The sequence below is a fragment of the Heloderma suspectum genome, chromosome 2 (genome assembly GCF_057233095.1).
Source record: "Heloderma suspectum isolate Gila_16-S chromosome 2, 16-S_ref, whole genome shotgun sequence".
Classification (NCBI taxonomy): domain Eukaryota; kingdom Metazoa; phylum Chordata; class Lepidosauria; order Squamata; family Helodermatidae; genus Heloderma; species Heloderma suspectum.
The window spans coordinates 369,496,436-369,517,626 of record NC_139459.1 but is presented as its reverse complement, the minus strand read 5'-3'; the positions used below and the strand labels follow the sequence as shown (position 1 = coordinate 369,517,626).

The 21,191-nt window shown below is 51.8% G+C and overlaps 1 protein-coding gene across 1 annotated transcript; it reads right to left on the bottom strand.

Annotated features, from left to right (window-relative positions):
* Positions 1–3,156: 3,156 nt before the first annotated feature.
* LOC146356005 (uncharacterized) lies at positions 3,157–21,156 on the bottom strand. The gene is made up of 4 exons (XM_084831549.1): positions 20,980–21,156; positions 12,315–13,227; positions 10,595–10,721; positions 3,157–8,065 (listed from the first exon to the last, which is right to left on the bottom strand). The coding sequence occupies exons 2-4, from the start codon at positions 13,098–13,100 to the stop codon at positions 6,996–6,998; spliced, it is 1,983 nt and encodes a 660-aa protein (XP_084687675.1). The 5' UTR covers positions 13,101–13,227; positions 20,980–21,156; the 3' UTR covers positions 3,157–6,995.
* Positions 21,157–21,191: the final 35 nt, after the last annotated feature.

Here is a 21,191-nt window from a genome sequence, read left to right as displayed (position 1 = left end):
CATGGCCGAGTGGGGACTAGAACCCAGAGCTCCCAGCTCCTAGTCCAACACTCTTGCCACTAGCGCATCGTAAACACGATGCACTACTGGTGGTCATTTGTTTTGTTCTGGAGTGATTAAAAAAATATTGTACTTTTGCAAAGCTTGGCTTTCCTTAACCCTGCCGATACCACCCTCTTGTACGTTGATGATGTCATTTGAGCTCCATAAAGATTCACTGAGTTTGCTATAGCCAGGGTAAGGAACCTCCCCCACCCCAAAGGCCACATTCCCTTGGGGATAATCTGTTGTGGGCCACATGTCAGCCATGGGGTGGGGGGTGGGGGGGTTAAAGCTGGAAGTGAGCAGGACGAGAGCTGGTGGTAGATGAAGCCAGAGGTACCTCACGTTCTCTCTCTCTCTTGGACACATCCATCCATCCACACACATGCACAGGGAGCTGGGGAAAAGAGAGGAGAGGAGCAGTGGGCCAAGGCATGCAGAGATGATGCTGCCTTACCTTGAGTCAGGACGTAGATCCATCTAATCTATTACAGTCTGCTATTTATTTATTAATTACATTTATTAATCGCCCATCTGGCTGGTCACCCAGCCACTCTGGGCTATGTACAACAAAAGAACAATTTAAAGCAATAAAAATGCTCTGACTTTCCCGTGATCTATTCTAGATTTGTAAACACTTTTGTGGCAGGATCTGTCCTTTACTTACAAAACCATGTAATGTGCCATGTATAACAATGCCACTGTCAATAAATTAGAAGCCTGCAGCTTTTTAAAAAAATAGCTGGTTTGTTCCAATCAATCTGTGAAATTGCCTCAGTTCCACTGTCCCTTCTACCCTTTCCCTCCAGTTCCTGTTTCTCTGCACAAGTTGCTTATCCAGCATCCTTTCTTTAGCCGGACATTTCTGGGCTCCCTTAGCCTTTCCAGACGATCTTCCTAGTCCTCATCCTGCCTCCCCAACCCCAGTGAGGTTTTTAAGCCCATCCAGGCAAACAACTTCCCCTGCTGGCACAGTAGTTGGACTGCAACATTCTCATTCCTTTGTTCCCCAAGCAATCAAAACATTCACATCTCGATCACTCCATGCACACACCAGTTCAGCCAACCAACAGCTGAAGTTTCACTGCCACAATCATGATACAATATAATGATGAGAGCCTTGCAAATAAGCCCAAAAAAGTTAGTAGCCTGCAAACGTATTTGTACTAGTCTGCTAAGAGGCTAGTAAGCTATGTTTTCATGCTAAATGCTGATGAGGGGATGCCCCCACCTATACACCCAGTGCAGAAACAACTGGGCTGGCCAAGGAAAGACGGAGAGATCCATCACTCTCCTGTTCTGAATTTCATGCGCTCACCTGCATGTCATCTCTTGTCACCTCTGCAGACACCAGGTGAGTTGTTAAATGCAAGGCTAATTAACAACAGGTACCTGCAAGAGTTTCCAGTAAGAACCATCGGGGCCCTTGTGAAACCTGAAGGATGAACGGATTTATTATAGAATCATAGAACAGTAGGGTTGGAAGGGGCCTACAAGACCATCGAGTCCAACACCCTGCTCAGTGCACGAATCCAAGTCAAAGCATCCCTGACAGATGGCTGTCCAGCCTCATCTTGAATGCCTCTAGTGTGGCAGAGCCAACCACATCCCTAGGTCATTGGTTCTATTGTCATATTGCGCTGACAGTCAGGACATTTTTCCTGATGTTCAGCCGGATTCTGGCTACCTGTCACTTGAGCCCACTATTCTGTGTCCTGAACTCTGGGACGACTGAGAAGAGGTCCTGGCCTTCCTCTCTGTGACAACCTTTCAAGTACTTGAAGACAGAAGTATTTGCGGAATAACATTTTTCAAAAGTCGTGCTGGATCAGATCAAGGATAAATCTAATCCAGCATTCTGTTCACACAGTAGCCAACCAGCTGCCTGCGGGAAACCCACACCCACACGAATAAAGATGCAAACTGCAACAGATTAAGACGGGCATTCCTCTGGAAGTTGTCATCCGGGCTCTGTAGTGGTTGCTTGGTTTCTTTGGCACTGCAGCCCTACCTGTGATAATCAGCTCACCACTGCGAAGATGTCTGCATTAGCCCCCAACAACCTTTTGTGAATGGCAACTGTTGAGATGCCCATCAGTATCCGTATTTTTTGCACGTTTTGAAAGAATAATTTTAATACGTTTCATTCTTTTTATCTTTTGTTCGTTGCATCTCTTGCTCCCCCGCTCTGGAGTCTGTTTCGATGCGGAGCTCATATAAATGCGGTATAAATACGCTGGTGTAGTGGCGAGAGTGTTGGACCGGGGGAACCAGGTTCTAGTCCCCACTCGGCCATGGAAACTCACTGGGTGACTTTGGGCCAGTCACAGACTCTCAGCCCAACCTACCTCACAGGGCTGTTGTGAGGATAAAATGGAGGAGGAGGAGAACGTAAGCCGCCTTGGGTTCCTTGCAAGAGGAAAAAAGGTGGGATAGAAATACAACAAATAAATAAAATAAAATAAACAAATGTCAATTCCCACTGACAACACAGCTTAACACACACACCCCCCACTCCCATCACGTGCAGATAAACCTGCCAATTTGAGGTTAACCACGCACCCGACGAAGGGGACGGCGTCCACAAAAGCTTACACCCAAACATACGAGTTAGTCTTTAAGGCGCCGCAGGAGCCTCCTGTCGCCCTCTCCCCCTTGTCACCCACCTGGCCCTGCGCCTGCCCGAAGCCGAGAGGGTCTTCCCAGGCTCCGAAGATGCACCGGCCGGGCACATTCAAACCCCCCACCTCGCCTCTCCGCCCCACCCCCGAAAGAGAGGTGGAGCCGGAAGCGGCTGCGGGCTTCGCCTGCCCCCGTTCACGTGCAGGTCTGGCTGGGACTCGGCTCGGCCGGCTTCCCACGTCGCTCGCACCCCACCCGCCCAAACTGGGAGGGACAAAGGGCCCGCGCTTTCCATCCGCGATACAGGCACTCCAGCGCTCTGGCAGCCTCCCCCGGCCTGGCGCTGTCCAGCTGTGTTGGACTGCGGCGCCCATAATCCCCAGCCAGCGTGCACGCTGGCTGGGGATTATGGGCGCCGCAGTCCAACACAGCTGGACAGCGCCAGGCCGGGGGAGGCTGCTCTACAGCAACACTCCCATCTTGACCCGCAGAACTACAATGCCCAGGGTGCCTTGGGGAAAGCAGGGAGGGGCTGGGGCATTGGCACAAAGACCCCATCTCCCCCCTCCCATGCAAAGCTCTTATCGCCGCCTCCCACCTCGGAACTACGATTCCCAGAGTTCCTGGGAGAGCCGCGCAGGGCCGGGACCTCTGCGTTACGCATCGAATTGTGCATCCAGCCCCGCTGCTTCGGATCTTACTGTGTGTTTTAGATCCCCGCGTCGCTGCTGGGCTTTCTTTTGGTTTGTACTTCCATAATGTGGTTTTAGGCTTGTGCATTTTGTATCGCGTTTCGAACTGTGGTGCTGGAGAAGACTCTTACGAGTCCCCTGGACCGCAAGGAGGTCAAATCAATCCATCCTAAAGGAAATCAACCCTGACTGCTCATTGGAAGGTCAGATACTGAAGCTCAAATATTTTGGCCACTTAATGTAAAGAGAAAACTCTCTGGAAAAAGACCCTGATGCTGGGAAAGACTGAAGGCAAAAGGAGAAGGGGACGGCAGAGGATGAGATGGCTAGATAGCATCACCGATGCAATGAATATGGACTTGAGCACGCTCCAGGAGAGCGCAGGACAGGAAGGCCTGGCGTGCTGTGGTCCATGGGGTCACGAAGAGTCTGACACGACTGAGCAATTGTGTTTTAGGATGTGCTTTGCAGTTTTAATTCTGCCCAGAGAACTTCAGCTATTGGGCTGTATAGAAATGTAATTAATTAATTAGATGCTAAGGGGATGGTCAGCAAGAAAGTGGAAAGGAGAGGTTCCTCTTGTGCAAGCACCGAGTCATTGCTGACTCCTAGAGGGACACCGCTTTCGCAGGCGTTTTCATGGCAGGCTATAGCGGGGTGGTTTGCTATTGCCTTCCCCAGTCGTGACCACCTTTCCCCCAGCAAGCTGAGTACTCATTTTACCGACCTCGGAAGGATGGAAGGCCGAGTCGACCTGAGCCAGCTACCTGGGACCCAGCTTCTGCTGGGATCGAACTCAGGTCGTGGGGAGACAACTGTGCAAAAATTAATGTGCCACCTGGCTGAGAGAACAAAGTTCAGAGAACATGTGTTCTGCCCGACCCTACTGCAACTGCCATCAGCCTTAGCTGAGGGATGATGAGACTTGCAGTCCAACATTAGGAGGACCACATGTGGCCCAGACCCCTCTCTAGGTGAGAATTGTTCAGCGGTTACCGTGAGACATCAAGATAAATGGGGGTGGTGGCGGTGGCGGGGGCGGGGAGAGAGAATTGCACCTGCTGCTATCAGAATAGATTGCTGTTTATTGGCATTCGTTATTTGCTTCTGACATTTCCACATTTCTCTCTTGCGACGTTGATCTGCCTTGATTTCAACAAGTTGCTCTGTGCCTTCATACTTTGGCCCTCCCACTAGCATCTTTTTGTCAGATACTGAAGCTGAAGCTCAAATATTTTGGCCACCTAATGTGAAAACTCTCTGGAAAAGACCCTGATGCTGGGAAAGACTGAAGGCAAAAGGAGAAGGGGACGGCAGAGGATGAGATGGCTAGATAGCATCACCGATGCAATGAATATGAACTTGAGCACACTCTAGGAGAGAGCGCAGGACCGGAAGGCCTGGCGTGCTGTGGTCCATGGGGTCACGAAGAGTCGGACACGACTGAACAACAGTTCATAGTCCTTAAATTATCACTGGGAAATGTCTTTACCATAGCACTGTTACTTTTTTACTGAAAGGAGGGAATCTTTGCCCCATGCGGTGTAGTGGTTAGAGTGTTATACTGGGACAGAGAAGTGTGAAGGAAGTACACCACCCTTGCACAGCAGACCTACATGCAATGCCCCTTCCTTCTAAAAATCTCCCATCACGCTCCTTTCCAGCCCCAGAAGCTACGTATTTAAACTGGGAAAAGAGGGAGTCACCAGTCAACCTTCACGGAGACCAGTCTGTCAGCCTTATTTTCAGATTTATATACTGCCTTTCTGGACTAAACCCACCCAAGCAGTGAACAAAATAGCATACAGATAAAAATAAAGTGACCTAATATAATAAAACTTTGGAGTTTTTAAAAAGATACAAAAAGCAAAGAGTACATTATTTAAATATTTTTAACAGTTCAGATGTTTCTCCTTACCTTGCCTTATTTAGATAAGCAGTTCTCACTTTTCCACCTCGTGACTGGAAAATTAGAGGGAGTCTCAGCAGATCACTTAATAACCCCCCCCATTCCCCCCACAAAAGCACATACATGCCTCATATTGTAATTTTTGTTTTCTGCTGCGCTGGCATTGTTGTCAAAACTAGTGTCATACAAGGAAAATTACAGGCCCTACTAGGCCACTGAGAATGACCCTTTTAAGCAAGACACTTTAAGGGAATAATTAGTCGACCGCAGCAGCTCGGTATTACGAAAATCACAGACTGTAGGCCAGGGCCCTACTACCATGTTCAGTAATCTGGCCCTGATTCAAACAGCCTGGATCTCAGTCATCAGAAAAAAATAAATAAACTAAGCATAGTGCAAGGCCAAGTGTGGATATTCTCATCTGCCCCACAACCTTTTTGTGGACCACCCCGATGGCGCTCACAGAGAATTTCTGCCTTGGCTGAAAATGCACGTAGCATAAATCCAAACAACTTGAGCAAGTGTGGGACAATTCCTTCTTCGGTCCTTTCCAGTAAGCAGTTGACTCCAATGTCCAATTTAGAAAGACTTTATTAAACTTGGAGGAAAGAGATTCAGAGAGAAATAAAAAGCAAGGTACAATATAAAATAATAGCTAAACAAAAGTAGCTTCTACATAGCCTATACTGAGCCACTATAAGCTAATTCCATAATAACTTCCACCCTAAGGCATGGGGGTCTCCATGAATATTGAGCTGAAGACAAAACTGTAGAGAAAAAAACGCTTTTCCATCTTTATCTTGTGGCATAGGGCGGGTGAAGTGAGCAGGTGGAGGGAAGCCCACCAATCAGGAGCTGGCACAGGCATGGGCGGTGTTACTCTCACATAGGGAGGTAACGGCCCATTCTTGCCAAGGCAAGAAACCATGAAGGAGACAGGAACAACTTTAGACTCTGGCAGGCCCTCAAGTATGATGCTCCTGAGGGGCTCTGCCCAGCACCAATGGGGGCTGTCCTGCTCCCCATCAATGCCTCCTCTGCCCCCAGATGTGTATATTTACCTGGTAGGTAAAGCGCCTTAGTTTGGGCCTGAGCTGCTGGGCTCATTCTGCAGCAGGCAGTGGCCATCTTAGATTTCTCCCCAATGCAGCATTCATGTTGCACGTTGCCGGGGGGGGGGGGGGGGGATGGCAGCTGCCTACCGCGGAAGGGAGCATTTCAGATAGGATGATTGAAGAAAAAGAAGTCTCCTGTATGTTAAACGTCACCACAGGGACAGCTCCTGGAAGTCACAGCGCTGAAAAGAATACTCACATTCAACTGTTTATAGCCTACGTGCATTCAAATGTGAACAGTGTTAACTCATTATGTCAGTTCACTGAAAATATAATAAAAATGAAAGAAACCCAATAAAACAATGAAAAGAAAAGAAAGTGGGACAGGAAATGTCGATAATAAACCGGATCGATTATATTGACCGTCAGAAGATCAATACACCTTCCAACAGAAATGATTACAGTTTTGTTCCAGAAATTTTTAAGTTTGATATAACCACTGTGGAACTAATCAGAGGTTAGGAAACGTGATCATTTTCCTTCCTGGTGGGAAAAAATGAAAATTACAGGGTTTTGTTAGAGTGGGAGAAGATAAGAAGCAGGTTGCACCTTCTCTTTCACAGGCGTTCTCTGGTGTGTCGGGAGATTTGGTTTTCTTGCAAGGCTCTTTACACATCACGACAAAGCTTTCGCCGGATTGTACCGCTTCTGCCCGGTGTGTATTCTTTCGTGCTTAAGGAGGTTGGAGCGATGGCCAAAACTTTTGTTGCAGACTGGGCAATGAAACGGAGTCTCCTTGGTGTGGGTCCTCTGGTGTGCGGAGTAAGCCGATTTATCCCGGAAGTTTTTGGGACAGAGAGAGCACTGGTAGGGACGCACCCCTGTATGGATCCTCTCGTGCTGGACCAGGCCGGCGTTCTGAGAGAATGTCTTCCCGCACTCCAGGCACACGTACGGCCTCTCTCCCGTGTGAGCCCTCCTGTGCTTCCGGAGGGACGAGGCATCGCCAAAGCTCTTCTCGCACTCCGTGCACTTGTACGGCTTCTCGCCGGTGTGGATCCTTTCGTGCACGATGAGGTTGGTGCGATGGCGGAAGCTCTTCCCGCAGGCTGAGCACGGGTAGGGCTTCTCGTCCGTGTGGATCCTCCTGTGCACGTGGAAAGCCGACATGCTCCGGAAGCCCTTCCCGCAGTCGGGGCACTCGTGCGGCTTCTCCCCCGTGTGGATCCGCTGATGCCGAATCAGGTCGAAGCGGTGCAAGAAGCTTTGCCCACACTCCTGGCAACGGTGTGGCTTCTCCCCCGTGTGGATCTTCTGGTGAGCCACCAGCCCGTTTTTCTTGCTGAAGCTTTGACCACACTCGGGGCAAGCAAAGGGCTTTACCTGCGTATGGGTTTTTTCGTGTGTGGTGAGATGCGATCGCTGGTTGAAGCTCTGCCCACACTCCCCGCAGATAAAGGGCTTCTCTCCAGTGTGGATGCTCTGATGCGCAATCAGAACATCCAGCCCGGTGAAGCTCTCCCCACAATCCCAGCACGTGTACGGATTCTCTGCGGAACCAGGCTGGGTGGATTCGCCTCCTTCGTTGCCAGAGGAGGTTTCCTGCTGGTTCTCAGAAGCTTCTTCCGGGCCAGGATACTGGGAGATGTTCGGTTCCGTGCGTCTTGGCAGCATCCAAGGGAGCCCAACTCCCCCGGAGTTTACTGGCAGGGTCTTCTCTTTCCAAAACGGCCTCCCGTCACATGCTGGAATAAGAAGAGAACCCTCACAATGTGGGATTGGCCTTCGCGGGGGAGAAAGGAAGGCTTGGATCTGATTACACGCCAGGGAAGACCCCGCAAAAGGGGGCATGAGCCACACTGACATAACCCAGGGGGACTGGGCCTCTTCCAGTTTGAGGGCCAAACTCCATTTCGGAGAAGCTCTCGCAGGCCACCTTCCCAAGGTGAGGCCAAAAATACCCACATATTCTAGCTTACCGCACTTGCTGCCCAGTAACTAGCATTTCAACCTTTTAGAACGGGAAGAAAAAATGCACAAAAGACAGGAAGCCACCAAATGAACGGTGCTGGGGGGAAGGGGTGGGACCAGGGGGAGCCATCTGTGGAATCTCATAGGGCCCCGACTGGGCCTCCAGGTGGGCCAGATTTGGCCCCTGAGGTTCTGCACCCAACTACAATGCTTTATTTGACACCCTACTGAATCAGCCTCGCCCGGCATCGGGCCAGGGCTCAGCCTCGCCCGGCATCGGGCCAGGGCTCAGCCTCGCCCGGCATCGGGCCAGGGCTCAGCCTCGCCCGGCATCGGGCCAGGGCTCAGCCTCGCCCGGCATCGGGCCAGGGCTCAGCCTCGCCCGGCATCGGGCCAGGGCTCAGCCTCGCCCGGCATCGGGCCAGGGCTCAGCCTCGCCCGGCATCGGGCCAGGGCTCAGCCTCGCCCGGCATCGGGCCAGGGCTCAGCCTCGCCCGGCATCGGGCCAGGGCTCAGCCTCGCCCGGCATCGGGCCAGGGCTCAGCCTCGCCCGGCATCGGGCCAGGGCTCAGCCTCGCCCGGCATCGGGCCAGGGCTCAGCCTCGCCCGGCATCGGGCCAGGGCTCAGCCTCGCCCGGCATCGGGCCAGGGCTCAGCCTCGCCCGGGAGTGGCCACTCTGACCAGCAATGGTGCTCCAAGGCCCTTCATTCCCCAGCCCTGCTACCCGAGTGTCTTTTTACGTGGAGATGCTAGGGCCTGGACCCAGAACCTTCTGCCTGCAAAGCACAGCCTCTCTCCCCTGAGCTACTGGTCCCTTTCCAAAGCTCACTTTTCCCAGGACTACCACTTAATCCTCCTGTCATGATCAAATCCTGGCAGCAACTAGATCGGGGTTCCAGCAGTGTTTCTTTTCTGTACTCCTCTAGGCACACGCTGTTGGCATGAAACACGTTACATAGCAGCAGCACCTCCTGACCCAACAGGAACTGGGAGAGGGCAAGGGACCAGTATCCCCATGGAGCAGGTCGGACCAGCTCCAGGTTGGGAATGCCTTGGGCTAAGTGCACTCTGCCCGCCCCACTTCTAGTGTCAGGCCCTGGATGGCATGCCTGGTAGCAGGGGTGGCTAGCAGCAGGCCGCAGCACCAGCCCGAGAAGTGTCCGGCGGCTGAGGGCCACCATTCTAATTCCCCATAATGCCCCACAGCAACGCTGCATCAGGGACGTGGTGGGAATTCAAAAGGGCAGCTGGGCCCAGTCAGCGGGTGCTGCTCACAGCATCTAGGGCGGGGGGAAGGTAGCACTGGGCCCACGAGACATTTCAGACTTCAACTCCCATCTGTCCCAGTGAGCTGGCCGAAAGGTGATTATGGGAGCTGTAGCCAGACGGGGAACAAAGCTGCCTCTCCCCGATCTAGGGGAAAAACAGGGCAGATGTCAGCAGTGGGCCCTGACAGGATACGGGGGCCTTGGCCATTGCCCAAGGATACCGGGTGCCAATGCTGGCCCTGGCCGAGGGTGGTAGGTGCCAGGGTGGAAACTGAGCCCATAGAGCCCCAGAGCAGTTCCGATTCTGAGGAGGAACAGCAATCCGTGGGAGAGGAGCTCGCTCATCTCTCACAGGCACAGCAGCTGGCAGAGATTCCTCCTGCCAGCATTCCTGAGATAGATAGTGACCCTGGCAGTGAGAGAGTGCGGGAGGGGGGCTTGCTAGACACTTGACACAGATACAGGGAGAGACGAGTGATGGAGGGCGTGGAAAGCATGCGTAGCGCCCGTTTGGCGCGCAAGCAACAGTCGTGTCCCGAGGACCCAAGGGTAAGAGGGAGGACCTCTCCATAGCCCATAAGTTCAGGTTCTTCCCGCGGTTCTCCTTCAAACAGGGACCAACTGCCTTGCCTGGAGTTTAGGCCACTCTGCTATCTATCCCCAGTGCTGTTCCTTGCTCAGTCGCTAGTGATTAGTATCTAAGAGTCATAAAGTAATAAAGGAATAAAGCCTTGGAAAGAATCCTCGTCGTCTGTGTCCCGAGTTGGCTATTGGAGGGGACTGCAAGAGGCAGCTGGGGGCTCCTGATAGTAGGGATCTCAAGGACGCTCCAAGCATTTGCCCCCTCCCCCCTTCTGCACCTTGGCTCTCACTCCCTCCTCTGCATGGTTTCCCCCACCGCCCATTTCAAACCCTAAGCCCAATGGGAGCGGGGAGCAGCTTCTATTTGCCAACGTGAGTGCAACATGAGCAGGACCCTGCGCAACAGGAGTGCGAGGGAATCCAGGTCATTCATTCAGCCAAGGGATCCTTACCCAGCAAAGGGACATTGGCCGCGGCGTCCTCTTTGTTCTCTCTGAACAGCGGCCAGGGGCTTGAAGCCGACGGAGCCCCCGCCGGCCCAGGGAAAACACCAGTTGTCTCCTTGAATGGCCACAGAACCTAAAACAGCAGTAAGGATGCAACAACAGAACTACCGGGTAAGAAATGACTTGGATTTGGCCCTTCACAAGGTCAACTTCAACTCTCGCGCTGAACCCCTCAATACAGGATGCTGCCCGATACCAAGCCAGACCATTGGCCCACCCAACAGGAGGGGGGAATGGAATAGTGTCCTGGAAAGGGCACAGCCAGCTGAACCCAGAACAGAAGTGCTCCACACTATGATGCTCTCCTCCTCCTCGTATTGGTTAAAAACCCCATGTAACACAATTAAGCCAGCAGCGAATTCCCCGAGCTACAAGAAAATAAGAACTGCCTGGCTGGATCAGACCAAGGGTATCTGCCAGCCAGTTGCCTCTGGGAAGCCCCCAAAACAGGGCATGAAAGAAACCAGCCTCCCTTTTTGTTTGCCCCCAGAACCTTGTTTTGAGAGACAGACTGCTTCTATAGATGGAGGTTCCATTCTTAACTACCCTGGTGAACACCTGCCAATAGACCTGGTGCTCTTTAGATGCTTTGGACTACAACTCCCAGCATTACCAGACCACTGATGAGAGTTGAAATCAAAAACACCAGGAGGACACCATGTTGGGGAAGGCTGATCAGAGCCTTTACAATAGGGGTGGGGGAACCAGTGGCCCTACAGATGTTGTTTTGGAGTCTGACTCCCATCAGTCCCAGTCTGCAGGGTCAACAACCATGGCTGATGGGGGTTGTAGTCCAACTTGCAGAGGGCAACCGGTTTCCCACCCCTGCTTTACAGGAAGAGAGAAGAGCCCTACTGGATCACAGGGCTTTTTTCGCAGTGGCCCCATACCTCTGGAATGCTTTGCCACTGCGGGTCTGTCAGGCCTCATCATTGAAGGCTTTTAGAAAGGCTCTGAAATTTTATGTGTGCACTCTGGCCTTCCCCTGCTGTTGTTTTACCAGACTGTTCTGGGTTGTAGCTGCAATTATACTGTAGGCTTTTCATACTGTCTAGGGCACATCTTTTATGCTATGTGTTGCTTTTATAGATCTTGGCTGTTTTATGACAGCATCACTTTTTATTATACTGCATTTTATAGTTGTAAGGGCCTTAGGAGGGTTCCTGCCCTGAAAGGTGTCCTAGAAACATTTTAAATAAATACATCAGAGCCAGGGCGCATCTTGTCTAGCAGTTTCCTACAGCGATACCTCGAGGAAGGCCACAAAGGGGACATGAATGGCCCTGACCTGCTGTTTGTCCCCCAGCAACCAGTATTCTGAGGTACACTGCCTCTGAATATGCAGGTTCCATTTCACTCTCACGACTAATCCCAGACAACCAAGAGGTATCCATGGTGAAATTGCCCAAGGCCACAATGCTATGGATGTTTAGAGAGAAAAAAAGTCCTACAACTCCCAGCATGGCTGGCTAGGGCATGCTGGGAGTTGTAGGGCTTTTTCTGTCTAAACATCTGTAGGATTAAGGCCTAATTCTAATTTAAGACTGTTTAAGCGCAGTGGCCAGATAACAGATCTATTACGATACAACTTGTGTTAAGCCGCCACCGCCCCCAAGATCTTTTCCATAATTGCCTTTGCCCCTCGCAGGACCACGTTCCCCCTCACCGGCCGTTTCCGGGGCTCATTCCCATCCGGCCTCGCCAGGAATTCCTCGGCCAGGCCGACTGCCTGGAAGCAAGTCTCCGGACGCCCGTCCCTGACCCAGCTCTGCATTTCCTCGGGCAGGATGGCCAGGAACTGCTCCAGGATCACCAGCTCCAGGATCTGGTCTTTGGTCTTCTTCTCCGGCTGCAGCCACCGATGGCAGAGCTTCCAGAGCATTCCGCAGACCTCGCGGGGCCCCTCGGCGTCCTGGTAGCAGAACTGCCGGAAGCACTGGCGCTCGATCTCTAGGGTGGGGACGCCCTCGTCCGCAGGCTCCTCCACCACCTCCATGAAGTCTTCCTTGTCTTTGGCCAACGCGCTCTTGATGGTTTCTCTGCCGATGGCGGACAGGAGCTGGCTCACCCTGTCTTCCCCCGTCGGCAGTTCGACGTCCGACGCCTCCTCGCGGGGAGACAAGTCGTCCTCGGAATCGTCGCTCGGCATGGCCCTCACCAGCTGCTCATCCTGCTCTTCAGAGGGAGGAGACCCTTCGGCCTTCAGAAACGCCGGCCCCCGGGCCCCCAGGCCCACGGGCAGCTCATCCTCCGGCTCCTGCTTGATGTGTTCTGGGGTAGCCCCTCCTGAGGAGCCTGTCATCGTTCCAGAGTGGGTAACCAGAGGGCTTTTCCCGAGATCCTTCCCGGGTTCAGATTCTGCCAGGCCCTGCGCCTCTGCCTTCACCCTGTCCTCTGGCCCGGCGTCCAGCAGGAGACCCCCGGCGGCTTCGTTTCTGCGCTCTGTTGCCATCCTCACTTTAAGTGCCAAGGCGTGGCCTGAATGGGTCCTGGGAGACCCTCCTGTGCAAGGTTAATCGGCTCTTCTTGGCGACACAGACTGCAGAGTCCGAGACCGTCTCGTCTGTAGATGCTTTGGCCTGAAGGAGAGAATCAAGGATCAAGGGGGAGGTATACAGAGGTGGCTGAAGGGTCTGTGCTCACGCTCAGCACACCACTGACCAAACGGTTCACGGACGAGCTTCTAAAGATCTGGTCAGCATATACAGGGACCATTCCGATGTCACATTACACCTGGATTAATGCCTAGACTCTGTAATGGGCTGGATGAGGGCCAATAACCTGAAAATGAATCCTGGCAAGACGGAAGCCCAGTGGGTGGGTGGGTGGTTCTCGGGTCCAGAAGATAGGTTCACTGCCTGTTCTGGATGGGGTTGCAGTCCCTCTGAAAGATCAGGTCCGTTGGGGGTACTCCAAGATCCATCATGGCCCAAGCAGCCATGGTGGCTTGGAGTTCCTTTTACCAGCTTTGGCTAGTTCACCAGCTACAGCCTCTCCTGGTACAGGCACTAGTGACTGGGTTAGGGGCGGCCCTTGAGGCTCCTCCGGAAGCTGGAGCTAGTACAGAGCACAGCAGCTCGGCTGTTATCGGGACCTGCCCCTTTTCAGCATCCAACTCCTTTGCTGAAGGAGCGGTACTGGCTGCCTGTTCGCTACCGGGCCAGGTTTAAGGTTTTAGCAAAAGCATACAAAGCCCTAAACAACGTGGGACCAGGATACCTGAGAGAGCGCCTTCTCCCTTACCAACGTGCCTGGTCATGGAGGTCATGCTCCTGGTGGTTCCACATGGACCTATGGCCCGACTGGAGTCCACCCGGAGAAGAGCCTTAAGTGTGGTGGCGCCCTTTCTTTGGAGCTCCCTGCCTCCGGAGGTCAGGCAGGCGACATCATTTTGTTGCTTCCGGCGCCCTCTGATAAAACCCTTGTTCCAGGAAGCCTTCCTTAACTGACCAGCCACATTTTTTATTGGCATTCTGTTTTTGAAAAGAATAATTTTAATATGGTGGTTTAATCTTTTTTATCTTTGTACTATTTTATCTCCTATTGTTCACCACTCTGGAATCTGTTTGGATGTGGGGCAGTATGCAAATGCTGTAAATAAATAAGCCAGGATTCCTGGTTTAATAACCACGATGTGAACAAGCAGCATGCAAGTGCATACAGCCCAAATATACAAACTCCCTCCCTGAACTGTATGAAGAGATCTTTCTCTATTTTCATAGAATCATCAAATAGCAGGGTTGGAAGGGGCCTACAAGGCCATGGAGTCCAGCCCCCTGCTCAATGCAGGAATCCAAGTCAAAGCATCCCTGACAGGTGGCTGTCCAGCCTCGTCTCGAGTGCCTCCAGTGTGGGAGAGCCCACCACCTCCCCGGGTCATTGGCTCCATTGTCGTATTACTCTAACAGTCAGGAAGTTTGTCCTGATGTTCAGCCGGAATCTGGCTTCCTGTCACTTGAGCCCATTATTCCGTGTCCTGCACTCTGGGATGATCGAGGAGAGATCCTGGCCTTCTTTCAGGCAAGCCCTAAAAGTGTTTTCATTTTGTTTCAGCCTGCTTTTGATTAAGAGGGTAGGTTAGCGGTTCTGTAGTATGCCCTTAGTGGCTACAGTTTGTAGATCTTATGGTAAAATGGCTGGCTGAAAATGACATTATTTCCCCTGCTCTTTATTTGCTATTGTTTGTTAGTTTCAATTTTGATGTTTTAACACTCATGTCATTATATTTCCTGCACTGCTTTGGGAAAATATTTGTACTTTGAAAAGCTTCTTACATATCTCCTGAATAAAGAATTAGCTTGAGGGCTATGTGCTACCTCCAGTACCTGAGGCAGCATGCCTATGTGCACCAGTTGCTGGGGAACATGGGCAGGAGGGTGCTGTTGCACTGATGTCCTGCTTGTGGGTATCCCATGAGCAGCTGGATGGCCACTGTGTGAACAGAATGCTGGACCAGAGGGACCCTTGGTCTGGTCCAGCAGGGCTCTGCTTATGTCCTGATGTTCTTATTCCCCATTGAATCCAACGGCACTTGCTTCCGAACAGACGTGCCTAGAGTCTGGCTTGTTCCCCTCCCCTCTATTTAGCACTGGTTAGGCCTCATCTGGAGTACTGTGTCCAGTTCTGGGCACCACACTTTAAGAAGGATGCAGACAAACTGGAGAGGGTTCAGAGGAGGGCAACGAAGATGATCAGGGGGCTGGAAACAAAGCCCTATGAAGAGAGACTGAAAGAACTGGGCCTGTTTAGCCTTGAGAAGAGAAGACTGAGGGGGAGATATGATAGCACTCTTCAAGTACTTGAAAGGTTGTCACAGAGAAGAAGGCCAGGATCTCTTCTTGATCATCCCAGAGTGCAGGACACAGAATAATGGGCTCAAGTTACAGGAAGCCAGATTCCAGCTGAACATCAGGAGAAACATCCTCACTGTTAGAGCAATACAACAGTGGAACCAATGACCCAGGGAGGTGGTGGGCTCTCCCACACTGGAGGCATTCAAGACGAGGCTGGACAGCCAACTGTCAGGGATGCTCTGACTTGGATTCCTGCACTGAGCAGAGGCTTGGACTCCATGGCCTTGTAGGCCCCTTCAAACCCTACTATTCTATGATTCTATGACCCATGGTGTGATCCAGCAGGGCCCTTCTTATGTTCTTAAATACATCTGAAGGGACATCGTTTATCCCCAGCCTCCCCAGGTAGAGCTGGAAAAACTCCTGCCTGAAACCCTGGAGAGCCACTCCCAGCCAGTGTCGACAATACCAGGCTAGATAGACCAAGCGTCCGACTCAGTGTAAGGCAGCTTCTGATGTTCCTGTGTAAAATGGAGAACTCTGCTGTACCGTTGTTCCAGACGCTGGACTAGGAAGCCTGGTGCCTTCCAGATATTTTGCACTGCAGTTCTAATCGTTCCCGGCCAGTCTAGCCAGTGGCCAGAGATGAGAGGAGTTATAGGGCAGAATCTAACGGGGCGCTTACACCCCGGCCAATATCTTTCCACCCCACTGATTCCCTTCCATGGGCAGCGGGTCCCGCCAATTCCACTGCACAAGCTGACGCAAGGGAGACTTGGCGCTATCTAGGGCAAGGCCCGAAATAAGTGGAAACGCTCATGCGTGGAAGGAGGCTGGTTGGCAGAGCCCCCTTATCCAAGTTCCGCCAACCGGCCTCCTTTCAGAAACGAGCATTTCCATTTGTTTCGGGTTGCCCTGGGAGCACTAAACCGCTGTTGCACAAGCGGGGGGGGGGGGGGCGGCACTGCTGACACAACAGAATCAGCGGGGCGGAAGAGAATCGGTGGGGCAGAAGAGAATCAGTGGGGCGGAAGCACCCCGTTGCCCAAAATCCAAAACAACTGCGGGGCACCAGGTTGTCTACTCCTGCCCTGGGGTGGGGTGGGGGGCAGCAAACCAGCAAGTTCAAATTACAAGAAAAAGTGTTTAGATTAAGCATTAGGAAGCATTTCCAAACAGTACAAGCTGTTAAGAACGCAAGAAGAGTCCTGCTGGATCAGACCAAGGGTTCATCTAATCCAGCATGCGGTTCACACAGCGGCCAACCAGCTGCCCACGGGAAACCCACGAGCTGGACAGGAGTGCCACAGCACGCTCCTGCCCATGTTCCCCAGCAACTGGTGCACATAGGCTCACTGCCCCCGGTACTGGAGGTAGCACATAGCCTTCAGGACTAGTGGCCATCGATAGCTTCTCCTCCATGAATTTGTCCAGCCCCATTTTAAAGCCTTCCAAATTGGTGGCCATCACTACATCTTGTGCTGTGTGGAGAAGTGCCTCTTTTTCTCTGTCCTGAATCTCCCACCAATCAGCTTCATGGGGTGACCCCTTTGGGTTCTAGGATTATGAGAGGTAGTGTATTATTTTGATAGTGTAACAGACAGCCTCGGAAGGTGGTGGACTTTCCTTCACTAAAAGGTTTTAAACGGAGGCTGGATGGACACCCATCAGGGATGGTGTAGCTGTGGATTTCTGTATCAGCGGGGGATTGGACCACTGAGGTCCCTTCCAACTCTGCGATTCTATACATATAACTGAAGGGCAGCAGAGAAATACTTTATAGCAAATAAATTATAAAAAGAGAACCTTTTGTATTGCTCGTCTCCCCCCCCCACAACGGGTATTCAGTGGCACACTGTCCCTGAACATGAAGGTTCTATAGAGGCATCAAATAATGATCTCAGTTCTCCAAGTTCCAGTCTTTATGTAACCAAAATGGCACCACCCATACACAAGAGGGAGATATCAGCAGGGCTGGTTGCGTCCCAAGGTTTTGCAAGAGTCCCAACAAATCTTTAAGGGGAAAAGTCTAAGGGGTGTCAGTGGGAAGGGCCTAAAAACAGCCAATGAAGACTGAGTGTGCTCAGTGGTCACGGAATGCTGTTGGGGAGGAAACCAGGTGGGAGAGGGGAAATGGAATAGGGCACCCTGGGGAAGGGCATGGCTGGCTGGCACAGTGGCCAGGGCCATTCGGCACTGCAACATTTTGTTGCAGGCCCCACTTGTCATGACTAATAGCCATTAGCCCTCCCCCATGAATTACTCCAGTCCTTTTTTTTAAAGACTTCTCAATAGTGCAATCCTATGCAGTTCTACTCAAAGGTAAGCCCCAATGAGTGAATTGGGAATTACTCCCAGGAAAGTGCTTATAGGAAGGTAGCTTAAAATAGTGGCTGCCCCCCAATCTTGGAGCAGATGTTTCCATATGCTAAGGATGGCTTTTCTTTTGTCTGCTTCCTACCAATCCACATCACAGGGTGGTCCAGTGTTCGAGTATCTGGGAACAGGAGGAAAAGCTCTCTCAGTTTCTCCATCATGTGAGACAAATGGGCGCACATACATGCACCCTTCTGTGAGGCAGAGCAGGCTGCAAGATGCTCTGTCTGTTACTTAGTCCTGGGTAACCACCAAGACTTGCCCTTTAAAACCACCTAGGCCTGGGCAGGAAAATGCAACTCTTCACATTTTGATACTGAGCCAGCTTGGCTACAGAATTTACAAAGGAATGGTAGAATACAATACATGTACTTCAAGTACATGCCAGTGAATCAAGCATTAATCCTGAAAATGGCCAGGAATGGTTTTATTTTTTATATTTTTAGGTATTATATGCTACTGTATATTTTTTTATATTATACTAGTTCTGCCTAGAAAGTAGAATGGCTGAACTTTGTTCCTTCTTCAGGAAAGGGTTTTTTATTACGGAGGGAGAAATCCTATGGCCGCTAGTTAGCGGCTAGACGGCCACAGGATATGTGGGCTTCCAGGAACCGACTTCGGAGCCTGTGCTCTAAGGTTGGTCCCCTGACAACCAACCTCTCCCCGCCCTGCGCTGCCTCGAAGACAGTGTGGAACCGCCCCACACTCAGAAAAGGAGCGCAGAGCAGCCAAAACGGGGCATTCTAGGGGGTGTTCCGGGGCAGGGGAGGCAGAAATGCAGGCACGACACATCCTATGTGTCGTACCAGCAGCCTCCTCCCCCGCTCCACCTTCCTGAGGCTAGACAGCCGACATCGGCTGTGTAGCTGCAAATGCAGGGCAGGAGAAGCACGGAGGGAACGATCCCCTCCATGCTTCTCCTGCCCTGCATTGGATAGGCGGTTGCCTCTGAGTAGGGAGGCAGCCACCTATCCCCATAGGATTGCGCCCTAAAAATACTTGTTTTATTTGGATTGTTGATCTGGATTAGAAATCATTTTATGCTGCTGTTCAGGGGTGTTTTTTTTTAAAGTAGATCCTGATGTTTATCTTAATATGTTTTTACACTGTCTGTAAGCTTTTTAAAACTGGCCTTTTAAAAAGGATTTGACCAATTCACAGAGGATATATCTATCAGCAGCTGAAAATGTAATGAAATATTTTAATGTTTTATTACTGTTTTTTTATTGTTTTATTGTTTGTAATCATGCATTTCTTTTTGAGAACCACTTTGGGATTAAAATGAAAAACAATACTAAAAAGTTCTGAAACTAAGTAAAGGGGGGGAGCGATGCTATGGCCCCTAGACATTGTTTGAGGGGCCACAGGATCGTTTGGAGTCTGCCCTCCTAGGTCCGAGACAGCAGTCCGACCTCAGAAGGGGGAGTCAGAGATCCAACCCTCCTGCCCCACCCCTTCACAGCCGGTGCAGACTGCACCAGCTGCGCTCCGAGTCAGGAACTCAACCTCCGAGAGGGAAAAGGAAGCATTTTGGTGGGCAAAGGGGGAGGAGACCGGAGAGGTCAGGATATGAGAACTTGGCTATTGGGCGGTACAGAAATTTAATAAATACATCCTGAGCCTCTGCCAGCCTCCTCCCCTCCCCTCCCCTTCTGGAACACATTCACTAGACGGGCATAAAAGCCCATCTAGTGAAAAATGCAGGGTGGGAGGACAGGGAGGTGAAGATTGCCTCTGCCATTCCTCCCCCCCCTGCATGGGATGACTGAAAGCCTCTGAGTTCGGGGACTTACGATCACCGAGGGCACAACCCAGAGGGCTGCACCCTAAATAAATAAAACTGACAATGGCTAAATGGAGATTCCACATGCCTGTGAATACTGGAAGCTGGATACAAACAATGGCTATAGCAGAGCAATATGGCCTTTCTGCTTGTTTGGGGCTTCCCAAAAACATCTGGCTGGGTACCATTGGAAACAGGATCATGGACTAGATCAATGGTGCAGTTACATAATTTTACAAACTGGACTTTTGATGTGCCCCCCTATGATTTCATTTCATGTACTTCAGAGTGTGGTAAGCCAGGTCTGCTGCGTTTGGGGGCTCTGCTTCTAAGTGGGGGGGCCTTGATGCCTGCTCTAAAGTCCTGCCCCAATGGCACCATTGACTAGACAGACCTTTCACCGAAGACTCCAGCAGGGCTTTCCTTATGTTTCCAAAACACAGGTGAACAACCTCACAGGCCGCTCTCCACATAGCCTGGGGAGCCCCGCCCGATGTCCCCACCTGATCAACCAGCGGTTGAGCAGAGGGGGAAAGACAGCTGTCTTGGCACTGCTGACAGCAACAGGGAAACAGCGATCATCATCAGGATCTCCAGGAAAAGGGTGGGGGAAAGCAAGGCTTTAATCTTGCTCCTCACCCCCAGTAATCGCACCAAAATCCAGATCACTCTTTCTGTACTGCTCCTTGGGTGCATCAGGATCGCTTAGTAATGGGTGCGGAAGGGAGGCTGTGTGCGTTCATGCGAATATTGGAGGAGTTGGAGCAGAAGAGACAGACAGGAAAAGATTTATTTGAAATTATTTTTAGGCTGCCTTTAAGGGTTTAAAATAAATATCTCTCCCTGTGACTTTCTCCCCACCACCCATATATGCATATACAGTCCTTAAAGCAGTCTGGTGCCCTCCAGCTGCTCTGGACTACAAGCCCCACCAGCCCCAGCCAGCATAGCCAATGGTAAGTTATGGTGGGGCCTGTAGTCTGGTGGGCACCAATTTGGGGAAAGCTGCCTCAAAGCAGGGGCAGGGAACCTGCGGGCCTTCGGGATGTTGTCGGACTCCAACATCCCATCAGCTCCAGCCAGCATAGCGAATGGTCGGGGATGATGGGGGTTGGAATCCATCATCATCGGGAGCGGGCACACGAACCCCACCTCTGCTTTAGAAGGGTAAAACAGAATGAATAACTGGAAGACGGAGGAATGAATGAAAGGGAGAGAAAAAGGCTTCCCACCCCCAGTCCTAGCTTCGGCCCAGCCCACTTTCCCCACGTGGGGATGCGGCCCTCGACCGTAAAAAGGCTCCCCACCCCCGCCCCGTTGGGGGGAGCGGGACACGGCCTGCTCCTTGCTCCCGGCCCAGGTGCTCCTTAACTCACCTGATTCCCACCCAGGAGCCGCGAAGATCCTTCCCCGCCCTCTGCCGCAGCACCGGGTTCAAGTCCTGCAGCGCAGAGAGCGAAGCATCCACAGAGGCATGGAGGAGGGGGAGGAAAAGAGGAAGAGAAGGGCCTTTTATGCGTCACTTCCTTTCCTTCGCGCCCGCCTGCCTGCCTGCCTTCCTTCCTTCCGGAGGGCCGCTCTAGGAATC

What these genes read in the sequence shown, in the direction of transcription:
- LOC146356005 (XM_084831549.1), bottom strand. Translation starts at nt 13,100, where the DNA reads ATGGCAACAGAGCGCAGAAACGAAGCCGCCGGGGGTCTCCTGCTGGAC. An exon ending in ATGAGCCCCGGAAACGGCCG is followed by an intron (nt 10,722 to 12,314) that starts GTGAGGGGGAAC and finishes CTGCTGTTTTAG; the next exon opens with GTTCTGTGGCCATTCAAGGA. An exon ending in GGCCAATGTCCCTTTGCTGG is followed by an intron (nt 8,066 to 10,594) that starts GTAAGGATCCCT and finishes TTCTTATTCCAG; the next exon opens with CATGTGACGGGAGGCCGTTT.